The 12189-nt window shown below is 44.2% G+C and overlaps 1 protein-coding gene across 1 annotated transcript in view; it reads right to left on the minus strand.

Annotated features, from left to right (window-relative positions):
- Positions 1 to 1184: 1184 nt before the first annotated feature.
- LOC311233203 (RING finger protein 145-like) overlaps positions 1185 to 12189 on the minus strand; it is a 73382-nt gene continuing 62377 nt past the window's right edge. The window contains exons 10-12 of the mRNA XM_084320131.1: positions 10841 to 10963; positions 8759 to 8992; positions 1185 to 6288 (exon numbers count right to left, since the gene is read on the minus strand). Of these exons, the coding sequence (XP_084176257.1) occupies positions 4849 to 6288; positions 8759 to 8992; positions 10841 to 10963 (1797 nt within the window). The 3' untranslated portion in view covers positions 1185 to 4848. The remainder of the gene's footprint in view (positions 6289 to 8758; positions 8993 to 10840; positions 10964 to 12189) is intronic.

Genomic DNA, 12189 nt, shown 5'->3' on the forward strand with positions numbered 1-12189 from the left:
TTCAGCCACTCGATGTCACACCAGAGCACTAGCATGTAATTTATCCAATCGGGTGCTTTCCACGTGAGGAAATGGGAAGTAGTTATGATGAATTGAAAATGGGGGACCCTGATGTAAACAAGACAAACATCTTTCTCTGGTCTGCATCCCCTTAACAATTGTGTGTATTGAGCCGTACTGTATTGTACCCATTCTGCAATCCGTTAATAACATTTTCAATCAATCAATCAATAAATCAAGGGAGGGTCCAAGGGGAGACATGCCTGCAACATGTAAATGTAATTTTGGACCCACAAAAATGATAATTTCTTTGCGGGGAAAGCAATACTTTCATTCTGCACCTTTCTAAACGCTCTATGGATGTATTCTTTTTGAATGATTACTCTACATAACAATGTTATCTATAGCACCTTTAATGTCAATTTAATTTATCTTGAGAAAGTGATGATTTTGTATCATTACTCCAGCTTTGCATAACATGGGTCAAAAGTACATGCATTAATTTACTAGTTTTGAGTACTTTTGAGTACCTAAAATTGGCATATTTAATGATTTATGTGGACATTTCTCAATACAGTACAATGCCTCTAGTAACACCGTAGTCCACATGTAGGCCTACAACGTGTCAACCTCACAGTAGCTGTTGGAAGAACTTGAAAATTGGATGATTACAGCCATGTTTGGAACCTGTAATGGAACCTGTATTGAGTGACTTTTATCAGGAGATACATCCGATTTGAATGTTAGAATCAATTATAAAAAATATGTTTTTTTTTGTGTATTGGTTTTATTGACCTATAGTCATGCTGAGTGAATCAGTTCCCCCAGCCACATTTGTGTATACAACATTTTTGGGGGAATTAACTGATAGAAAATGTATCGAATCATGGTCAAATGAAGAGATTTCATGATGCATTGAATCGTTGCCTGAAGAATCGTAATCGGACAGGAAGGTCATAATGTAAAATACCATGTCTACCATTCTGCATAACAGGAAGGTCATAATGAAAAATACCATATCTACCATTCTGCATAACAGGAAGGTCATAATGAAAAATACCATATCTACCATTCTGCATAACAGGAAGGTCATAATGTAAAATACCATGTCTACCATTTAGCTATGCTGCATAACAGGAAGGTCATAATGTAAAATACCAGTTTAGAAGAAAGGGAGACCAGAGTGGATGGTTCATTTTTATTTCAGACATTCAGTTTTTGTAAAATAACCAAGGCAACGCCAGGCATAAGTTCCATAAACGATGGAACATTTAACAGAATACCACTGGCATTCAGATTCAGGATGTCAGAGCAGGTCCTTAAAAAGTGTGTGTGTAAAAAGCTAAACTGACAAAAGGATGTGAAGAGGGGAACAAAACTAAAACAGTAGGGCGTCTCATTCAAAGAGACCAGGCCCGGCCATCATCAGACCTTCTGGGTAACACCTGAACCCATCCCTTTAGTCAGAGGTAACAGTATTGGGATAATGCTGAGAAATAGTTAGTTTTTGGCTAAATATCGATTTAGATTTGCATTTCTGATCAAAAGATAAGGCCCAAGTACCAATGGCCAGATATTTATTTGCTTGCATAAAAAAAATAAGTATATAGTTATAAAAAAAAAAAAAAAAAAAAAAAAAAAAAAAAAAAAAAAAAAAACAGTGCACATATTAACTAAATAAGAGCTGTGCCATATACTTGCTTTCAGGGTGGCATGTGTGGATAATAATTATGTCCCCGGGCAGGTCAGGTAATCTAAGATCTAGTTGTTACTGTACTGCTACTGTAGCTCTATGTTTGGACATTTAGTCAATTGTAGGGCAAGTTCAGAAAGTTTAAAACTTATTTTGGACCCTAGTTCTTTAATCTCATAAGATGCCAAATAGAGTATTTAGATGTTACAACTTGCCACGGTATGTCAAAGGAAGGTATGAAGAGTCTGGTGATTTTGGTGGGCCATTCTGATCTTGATATTACAATCACTCTTGTAGTAAATGGGCAATTGAGTCACAGCCCACGAACACCATTGTGAACTTCAACAGACCACATAAACCTATGTTTAGCTGAAATGGTGGTGTTAGTGGTCACAACAATTATAATTTCTCCAACATGCTTTAATATTTCACCAAATATATTCAAAAATCTATGTCAGTCTGTACTTTAGCCCCATATTTATCAATCGGCCAGAAATGCAAATGACATGAGTGTACAGGAATTGAAAGACTAACTGTTCCAAGCAGTTTACAGCAGACCGTGTTTCATCAATTTACACAGCATTTTATAGTTTGTCTGACAAGTGACATCTCTGCAATTGACACTGAAGTCAGTGTGCCTGGCATGAGCAGCCAAATGCACATTCATCTTTTCAAATCTTTGATTCAAATGTAGTTTTTATGTCCTGGGTCCATCGGGAATGGATGTAATATTATTAATACTAAAATAAGTCCTTCAAGAAAAAAAGTCCTTATGTTCACCTTTCTGAGGAACAGTGTGCAAAATACACCAAACTCTACAATGAATTTCTATATAAAAAAAATAATACAAATAATAATTAAAAGAAAAACAAGGTCAAACTAATGGGATTGGTCAGGTCTGATCATACATCAGTCATGTATTCATTCTCAGTACCGAGTCCAATGCTAAACAATAACAATGATAAAAGTTGTTAATAAGAATAGTAACTTTAGTAAATAGTACTACTAATACTGCTGAAGATCGGTCAGTGCTCTCCTGTCCTTCTGCGCCCTGCTGATCCCACTCCTGCCACTGGAGGGCACTGGAGTGTTCACGCCAGCCTGAGGCCGCGTCATACAGACTGGAGGAGCAGTAACACTTGGCTGGTCTAACAGGATCAGGGCTTTGACTTCACAAAACCACCCTAGTGCCAAATCCTCTCCGATAGGCAAAGCAAAGGAGACGATCTCGACACTACGACACTTTTGGAATATCCCAGACACCATTTTATATATCAACGTCCCTACTTTTTTTTTCTTTTACTTTTCTTTTTATATAGATGTCATATAGAGCAACATTTATATACATTAACACACATTAATAAAACGGGCTATTTCTGGAGGGTATTTGGTAAACGGCAGCCGCAGTACAGCTTTGGAGCATTGCTAGTATAAATGACATTAGTGCAAACGCAACAAAGGAGAAAAGAAACAATGGCAGAAAACACATTGGTTGCGAGGTTACAGGAGATAAAAGACAAACAGAATTCCTATGGTAACAGGACAGTGACATCGTGCAAGCAAGCCCTACGCGTGCTTCAAGCCTCTACATGTTCAGACTATCTTCTCTCCCTGTCCCCCCTTCAACTAGCCCTTCCACCGAGAGTGGGGTCCAAGTGTGCGTGTGTGTGTGTGTGATGAAATAGTGTCTAACCTTTCAATCAAGCAGCTCAATTAGCTGGTGATTCCATCAGAGGGAGCGACGCAAGCAGCCGAGTGACATGATTGGTTGAGAGGGAAGCAGGTTAATAAATTATATGAAATGGTTTGACAGGAGGCGGATGGAGTGCGTTTGTGATTGGCAATGGAAAAAAACATCTGCCGGACAATCACCAGGGTCATGGCTGAAAAGAGATGTGCGTTTTGTTGTAGTATTTTGCATATCGAGTTTTAACTTCCGCTTGAGTCTTGAATGTTCCACTGCCCACAGCTGTCTCGGAGTGCAGCGCAAGTATGACGTCAATTTAACAAATTCAAATCTCTTTTAGCCACTGTCCGGTTTAGCTGGGGAAGTATTCAGATGAGTGTATGTGATTTGTGCATGCGTGTGTGTGTGTGTGTGTTTAAAAAGCGTGAAGCAACTCTTCCACCGCTTCCACAGGCGCCACCAACTCTCTCAGTAAGTACAAGATTCGGTTGCACTATATATTTATTTAACTGCATGCGGTTTCTCTCTTTTGTGTTCCGTGTGGCTGACATTATAAGTGAACTCTTTTAGAAAAATAAATATACTGATAGATAAATACTATATGAGAGTTCCTCATTTCCACGTTGAACTGGATGGACCATTTCATTCTGTTGCATCGAGCCGCTATTTTCATCTAAGCGCTGAAAAGCAGCCGGGGGGGGGGGGGCAGGTCTCAAGTGTTTTGGGTCACATGTCCGTCACTACAGGTTTTGTATTTGTGACCATCGTGCTGCTTAGTGCTGTTAGTCGCAGACACTGTCGTCCATATCGCCGGGGGCCATGGTTTGTGTTTGTTGCAGAAGCGCACGCGTTTATTTGGAGACGTATGGACGGGAGAGGAGTCGTTTTATTCATGTGAACCGCGATCGAGACGAGAGCCAGAGCTCGTCACAGGATCGGGAGGGAAGGAGACTGGAGTAAAAAAAAAAATCACGCGTGCCAGACCACACCCTCTCTCCTTTTTAAAATAATCAGCTGCAGACAGTCTAGTTTTGGCACTTGGTAGGCAATAGTCTTCATGACGAGGGAGTTGTTTCAGCTATGATCTGCACATTCCGTTTTCCTCGACGGAGGATAACTTTTTTTAGAGCCTGCTCCAGTCAGGGAGCTGTAGGTAGACGTGCCTGGCAGGCTGTAGGTAGACGTGCCTGGCAGGCTGTAGGTAGACGTGCCTGGCATGCTCAACTCACAGAAAGATAAGCAATACCAGTGCAATATGTGAAAATATAACCGTACAATAAAATAGATTACATGACTGCATCTTTGTTGTAATGAATCACTCGATTTCCCTCCCACTCGCACTAATGCGACCAAGTCAAATATGAACTCACTCGCAATCTAGAGCCCTGAGAGTCTTGTGTGTGTGTGTGTGTGTGTGTGTGTGTGTGTGTGTGTGTGTGTGTGTGTGTGTGTGTGTGTGTGTGTGTGCTCAGAGGCTACATGAAGGAGGAGGGAACCGTCTTTCAGTGGGGGGGGTGAGCCAGTCAGACTGCAGCGACGGACCAATAGCCTGGGTGTACGAATCCTGGCTGTTCAATAGGGACATGGACCCTGGAAGGAGGTGTGGGGTGGGGTCAGCAGGGCCAGCAGGGCCGGCGGAGCTCCGTGCTCTGGGTTGAGAATGGTGGGGAGAGGAAGAGGGAGAGACTGCAGGAGAGGGTGAAGGAGAGAGAGAGGAGGGAGAGACTGCAGGAGAGGGAGAAGGAGAGAGAGAGGAGGGAGAGACTGCAGGAGAGGGAGAGGAGGGAGAGACTGCAGTAGAGGGTGAAGGAGAGAGAGAGACTGCAGGAGAGGGTGAAGGAGAGAGAGAGACTGCAGGAGAGGGTGAAGGAGAGAGAGAGGAGGGAGAGACGGAAGGAGAGGGAGAGGAGGGAGAGGGTGAAGGAGAGAGAGAGACTGCAGGAGAGGGTGAAGGAGAGAGAGAGGAGGGAGAGACTGCAGGAGAGGGTGAAGGAGAGAGAGAGACTGCAGGAGAGGGTGAAGGAGAGAGAGAGGAGGGAGAGACGGAAGGAGAGGGTGAAGGAGAGAGAGAGGAGGTAGAGACGGAAGGAGAGGGTGAATGAGAGGGAGAGGAGGTAGAGACTGCAGGAGAGGGAGAGGAGGGAAAGACTGCAGGAGAGGGTGAAGGAGAGAGAGAGGATGGAGAGACGGAAGGAGAGGGTGAAGGAGAGAGAGAGGAGGTAGAGACGGAAGGAGAGTGTGAAGGAGAGGGACAGGAGGTAGAGACGGAAGGAGAGGGTGAAGGAGAGAGAGAGGAGGTAGAGACGGAAGGAGAGTGTGAAGGAGAGGGACAGGAGGTAGAGACGGAAGGAGAGGGTGAAGGAGAGGAGGGTGAAGGAGAGAGAGAGGAGGGAGAGACAGAAGGAGAGAGAGAGGAGGGAGAGGGGTGCATGTCCCGGCTGTCAGGTGAAACAGGAAGGGGCTCTGCTGTGATACTAGTCTGGCTCTCCAGAGAGGAGGAGGAGGAGGAGGAGGAGGAGGAGGAGGAAGGGCTGACTGGGGTCTTGACTGAGTCCTGAGAAGCAAAGGGTTCGCTAGAGGAAGAGGTCTCCTCAGCAGCAGAAGAAGAAGCAGCATCAGGTCCATTCTCCTCTTTTCCACCCCCCATTCCTCCCTCCCGCCCGCCATCTGGAGAAACAGTTGAATCTCCCTCCTTCCTGCTGGTCGAGGGTTCCCCCTGCCCAACCTCCGGTGGGTTCTGGTCGGCTGCAGCGTTGTCTGGTTGGGCGGGCCCGTTGGAGGCTGGCGGTGATTGGCCCTTGAGCTGCGAGTGACAGAGGGGGCAGGTCTCCTGGACGTAGAGCCATTTCTTCAGACAGCCAGCATGGAAGAAATGACTGCAGGGGGTGATTACTGCACACTTCATGTCCTGGAGGGGAGTCACACACACACACACACACAGATTAAGACACACATAAACACACACGGATCCTAGTTGTATTTGTGAGGCCGTTCATTGATTTTGATGTCTTGACCCTGAACTTCAACTTTAAAATGGGAATGACACACATTCACACATTTTCTTCCTGTGCTCCAGGGCAGTTCAGTCAGTATGTTCTTCCTGTGTCTCAGGACAGTTCAGTCAGTATGTTCTTCCTGTGTCTCAGGACAGTTCAGTCAGTATGTTCTTCCTGTGTCTCAGGACAGTTCAGTCAGTATGTTCTTCCTGTGTCTCAGGACAGTTCAGTCAGTATGTTCTTCCTGTGCTCCAGGACAGTTCAGTCAGTATGTTCTTCCTGTGCCCCAGGACAGTTCAGTCAGTATGTTCTTCCTGTGTCTCAGGACAGTTCAGTCAGTATGTTCTTCCTGTGCTCCAGGACAGTTCAGTCAGTATGTTCTTCCTGTGTCTCAGGACAGTTCAGTCAGTATGTTCTACCTGTGCTCCAGGACAGTTCAGTCAGTATGTTCTTCCTGTGTCTCAGGACAGTTCAGTCAGTATGTTCTACCTGTGCTCCAGGACAGTTCAGTCAGTATGTTCTACCTGTGCTCCAGGACAGTTCAGTCAGTATGTTCTTCCTGTGTCTCAGGACAGTTCAGTCAGTATGTTCTTCCTGTGTCTCAGGACAGTTCAGTCAGTATGTTCTTCCTGTGTCTCAGGACAGTTCAGTCAGTATGTTCTTCCTGTGTCTCAGGACAGTTCAGTCAGTATGTTCTTCCTGTGCTCCAGGACAGTTCAGTCAGTATGTTCTTCCTGTGCCCCAGGACAGTTCAGTCAGTATGTTCTTCCTGTGTCTCAGGACAGTTCAGTCAGTATGTTCTTCCTGTGCTCCAGGACAGTTCAGTCAGTATGTTCTTCCTGTGTCTCAGGACAGTTCAGTCAGTATGTTCTACCTGTGCTCCAGGACAGTTCAGTCAGTATGTTCTTCCTGTGTCTCAGGACAGTTCAGTCAGTATGTTCTTCCTGTGTCTCAGGACAGTTCAGTCAGTATGTTCTTCCTGTGCTCCAGGACAGTTCAGTCAGTATGTTCTTCCTGTGTCTCAGGACAGTTCAGTCAGTATGTTCTTCCTGTGTCTCAGGACAGTTCAGTCAGTATGTTCTTCCTGTGTCTCAGGACAGTTCAGTCAGTATGTTCTTCCTGTGTCTCAGGACAGTTCAGTCAGTATGTTCTTCCTGTGCTCCAGGACAGTTCAGTCAGTATGTTCTTCCTGTGTCTCAGGACAGTTCAGTCAGTATGTTCTTCCTGTGTCTCAGGACAGTTCAGTCAGTATGTTCTTCCTGTGTCTCAGGACAGTTCAGTCAGTATGTTCTTCCTGTGTCTCAGGACAGTTCAGTCAGTATGTTCTTCCCGTGTCTCAGGACAGTTCAGTCAGTATGTTCTTCCTGTGTCTCAGGACAGTTCAGTCAGTATGTTCTTCCTGTGCTCCAGGACAGTTCAGTCAGTATGTTCTTCCTATGCCCCAAGGCAGTTCAGTCAGTATGTTCTACCTGTGCTCCAGGACAGTTCAGTCAGTATGTTCTTCCTGTGTCTCAGGACAGTTCAGTCAGTATGTTCTTCCTGTGTCTCAGGACAGTTCAGTCAGTATGTTCTTCCTGTGTCTCAGGACAGTTCAGTCAGTATGTTCTTCCTGTGTCTCAGGACAGTTCAGTCAGTATGTTCTTCCTGTGTCTCAGGACAGTTCAGTCAGTATGTTCTTCCTATGCTCCAGGACAGTTCAGTCAGTATGTTCTTCCTGTGTCTCAGGACAGTTCAGTCAGTATGTTCTTCCTGTGCTCCAGGACAGTTCAGTCAGTATGTTCTTCCTGTGTCTCAGGACAGTTCAGTCAGTATTCATGACCACGCACCACTCTCACCTCAAGCTAGGAATCAGAGAGAACCCTCCAATCGGTGATGTAATTGCGACATAGAATCTGGGGCAGCTCCGTAGACAATGAATAGGGCTCTGACATTACCCACATGAGGTTCTGAACCACAATTAAAACTAGGGCTGCACGATTAAGCGAAAAATAACCGCAATCTCGATTCATACACCTATGCGATCTCATTTGTATTATGACGATTTCTTTATTATTATTTTAATTAATTTAATTAATAAAAAAAAAAAATTTAATGTCCAGTGCTGAGCTTAGTGGCAAATGTACTAGAGGAGTTTGTCTGGTTATTTGCATAGTCCCAAAGTGAATAAATAATTCATCTATATAAAAACATCTATGTAACAAAGATAATTTGTAACGCCAAATGAATGTGGCCAGGTATTTTCCATTCAAAGCGGTCTAAATAATAATATACCCCTGACTCATGGTGACGTGGAAACACTGAAGTGGGCAAGCGGTCTCCGTTATCTAGGAAACATTAAAAAGTGAATACGACAGCCTCCCCCCTGCCACCCCTCCCTAGTACCTGGTAGCATATGGCACAGATGTCGTTGTACTGCTCCAGCTGTGCCTCGCTGGCCGTGGGCAGGCTCTTGATCTTGTTGACGGCGTCTCTCCTCAGCAGGAAGCTCTGCCAGCCCAGCTGGGCTCGGAGCCACACGTTGTAGTAGGAGTGCACCAGGATGATGGTGCTGCCCATCACGCTCCACTCCCCGAACACCGTCTCCGACACGCCGTAGCACACCACACACACCGCCACCTGGGAGGAAGAGCACGTGGGTAATGGTACCGATGGGCTACTTGATGACGTGTGCCTCCTCCCTGATCACTCGTCTTCCCCTAAGAATGCCCTTACTGTTTTAATCCTTTGATGATAGTAGTTACTTGTATCAATTGCTGTAGTATCAACTTTAGTATCAACTTTAGTATCTCGGAGTGTTTTCATTGTGACAAGTGAGGACAAGTTAACACTTTGATTGCCATGGGTTAAATTCATGATATACCATAGATTGCCAGCTCTATTTGTCTATGGAGAAGTACCCCTTCTTTGCATGGCTATAACTTTTTAAATTCTATTGCTACATTGCCATTATTAGGGCCCATTCAAAGTCCTATATGTATTGTTCATTGTGTAGCAACGTTACACTTTTTCATTCACATATTCATAGTAAAGTATGGTCTAATGTATAAGTATGTTTTCATCTCTTTCTGCAGCTTTCTCCAGAACGTGATATATAGCCCCAAATGCATTATATTGATGATGAAATACAGTTTGATGGCAATCGGGGCGATATAAAAAAATTCAATTGGACGTACTTCTAGAATGATCTACGTATGATCTGATGATGACCGGATGGGCGGGGGATCGTTTATAATTCCGTGGGCAGCGTTATATCATTCATCTAGTGTGGGTCATATGTTCATCATAACAGTTTATATGGAACACGTTCAAAAATAACGCCGAATCTTACCGTATCATCCTCGCGCCGTTGGACGATCAGCGTGGTGTAGACCGTTTTCGATTATGGGATGTTTATCCTGATGAACCATTTCCAGCTTGTATAATACTATATACGTCCAAATAACGTTGTTTATCGAGTTAGGGCGAGCGATTGATCATCCAGTGTGTTGAGATGGAGTCCGGCTACCGGACGCGTGTGCCCGGAGCTCATATGGATGAGCACTTCCTGTTTGGGGCGCCCCTCCCTCTTGGCCGATCTGCCGATCGGCCACCAGATGGCGCTCTCGAACCGTTAGACAGTTGGTGGGAGCCCACCAGCACATCTCAGGGCTCCGGAAAGAAAATATGATTTCGATCACAGATTTTTGAAATATTGATATCAAAGACGAGTTACGGCGTCCTCGGCACCTTTAGCATGGCTCTGAATGACGTGAAAAAGCGTTTTCCGGCAATCAAAGTGTTAAAGGTTCAGTACAATGAAAAGCATTTTTTTAACAAAAGGTTTGTTGATGGAAAATTACCCAAAATGTTAGAACTGTTATTGTTTTGTTGTGAAAATTATGACTAAAGCCCTTTGATCTCCATCAACAAAATCAAGCCATTTCAGATATCCAATCTGAAAATCCAATTTATTTTATTATGATATGGGGGGGGGGGGGGGGGGGGGGAGTTAGGCCTACATCTTCAATGTTGAATATTAATTTTTTATTTCCTTTATGCTTTCCGTTGAATTGTATTACTAATTCATACATTCTGTATTTGTATTCTGTTGTAATATGTTCTTGTGGACGACCCAGACTAGTCGTAAATCCTTTGACAGCTAATGGATCCTAATAAAACAATAGTAGTGGACGTTGTCAATGACGTTATTGTTGTAATATTTTATTCTAAAGCTATTAAATGTTTGTTCATTTTACACAACTTCACCATGTAAAACACACCAGAACACAATTTGTGTTGCAAAGAATGATGGGAAGGGTTCAAATCAACTAGTGATAATCATTATAGTAGTCCTGGTTGTCCCTGGGAAAGCAATGTAGACATACAAGTGTGGGTGTGGTGTGTGTGTGTGTGTGTGTGTGTGTGTGTGTGTGTGTGTGTGTGTGTGTGTGTGTGTGTGTGTGTGTGTGTGTGTGAGAGACTCACCAGGAACTCCAGCAGGCGGTAGGTTCCATTGACGCAGTAGATGACCTCGTCCATGTTCTCCACAGGAGCCTTGCGGACCTCTTCCACCATGAAGAGAATGTAGATCAGCAGGGTGCCCAGAACCTAAGAGAGGGGCAATGGCATTAGAGTACATTTACATTTAGTCATTTAGCTGATGCTTTTATCTAAAGCGACTTACAAGTTTTGTACAACAAGTCAGCAGGAAGGGTACAATTCTGGCAGCTAAGGCTGCGGTTACACTAATGGCCAGTTTTCGTTTTGTTGTCAGGGTCAGTTTCGCTTTTCAGAACGCAACGTAATGGCAGGAAAGTTAGACATTGTTTTTGCCTCGTGAGCACACTGATGTATATACATGTAGTACAATGCCAAAGCAGTAGGTGGCAGTAGGTGGCGAACATGAAGGCAATTTTCAACCAATCAGAAAAGTTGAATGTGCCAATACACTTCCTGCAAAAAATCAACAAGTCCACCATCTTTAAATGCCTCGCGTGAGCCATTTAGCCAACGTGTGTTCTGCCTCATTTGTTGATGAAACAAAACTAACATCAACACAATTGACCACCAAGAGCGGAGTTTTAGTCTCAACGTTAGTAGGTAGCTAACGTTAGCTCACGTTAGCCAGCCAGCACAAAACTGATGATATAAGGAGCTATCAGTAGCTAGATAACATTAGAGACAACGCCTCATGTATTAAACAAAGGTGAATAGATGACTGGGCCATTTTGTTTAATGCTTGTTATGTTGAAAGAGGAGCTCTGAGCTAACAGGGTCTGGTAGCTAGGTAGCTACGGTAGGTAGCTAACGTTAGCTCACATTAGCCAGCTGCTCATGCAATCGTTAAAGCTAGCAGAATGAATGGATGTAAACTTTATTTAACAGATTGCAGAATGGGTACAATACAATACGGCTCAATACAAACAATTGTTAAGGGAATGCAGACTGTTGTAGCTTGGACTGGGCTCCTTATAACAATAACTTGACAACACATGGTAGCTGCAGCTATTTGGGACAGCTCTGCTGTAAACACTGGAAATAACCGTGCAGGTCTCTACTGCGCATGGGCGTTGAGCAACAACGGCTCCGTATCCGGCTCGCGCAGATTACATGGCAGCATTGTCGGCGAGTTTTGGCGAGTATCCAAAACGGAAACACAATTTCAGCGTTGCCAGTAGGGCAACGCGTTATCCTGCAGAAACTGCGTTTCTTTTTAACTTGGACAGCAAACGTAATCATTCAGCAACAAAAACGTTTCTGTATTCAATGGTGTAACCATGGCCTAAGGGATATTGTTCGTCAAACAGTGTCAAACTTGAGTGCTACACTCTTGA

The sequence above is a fragment of the Notolepis coatsorum genome (genome assembly GCF_963971535.1).
Source record: "Notolepis coatsorum genome assembly, chromosome: 8".
NCBI lineage: Eukaryota > Metazoa > Chordata > Actinopteri > Aulopiformes > Paralepididae > Notolepis > Notolepis coatsorum.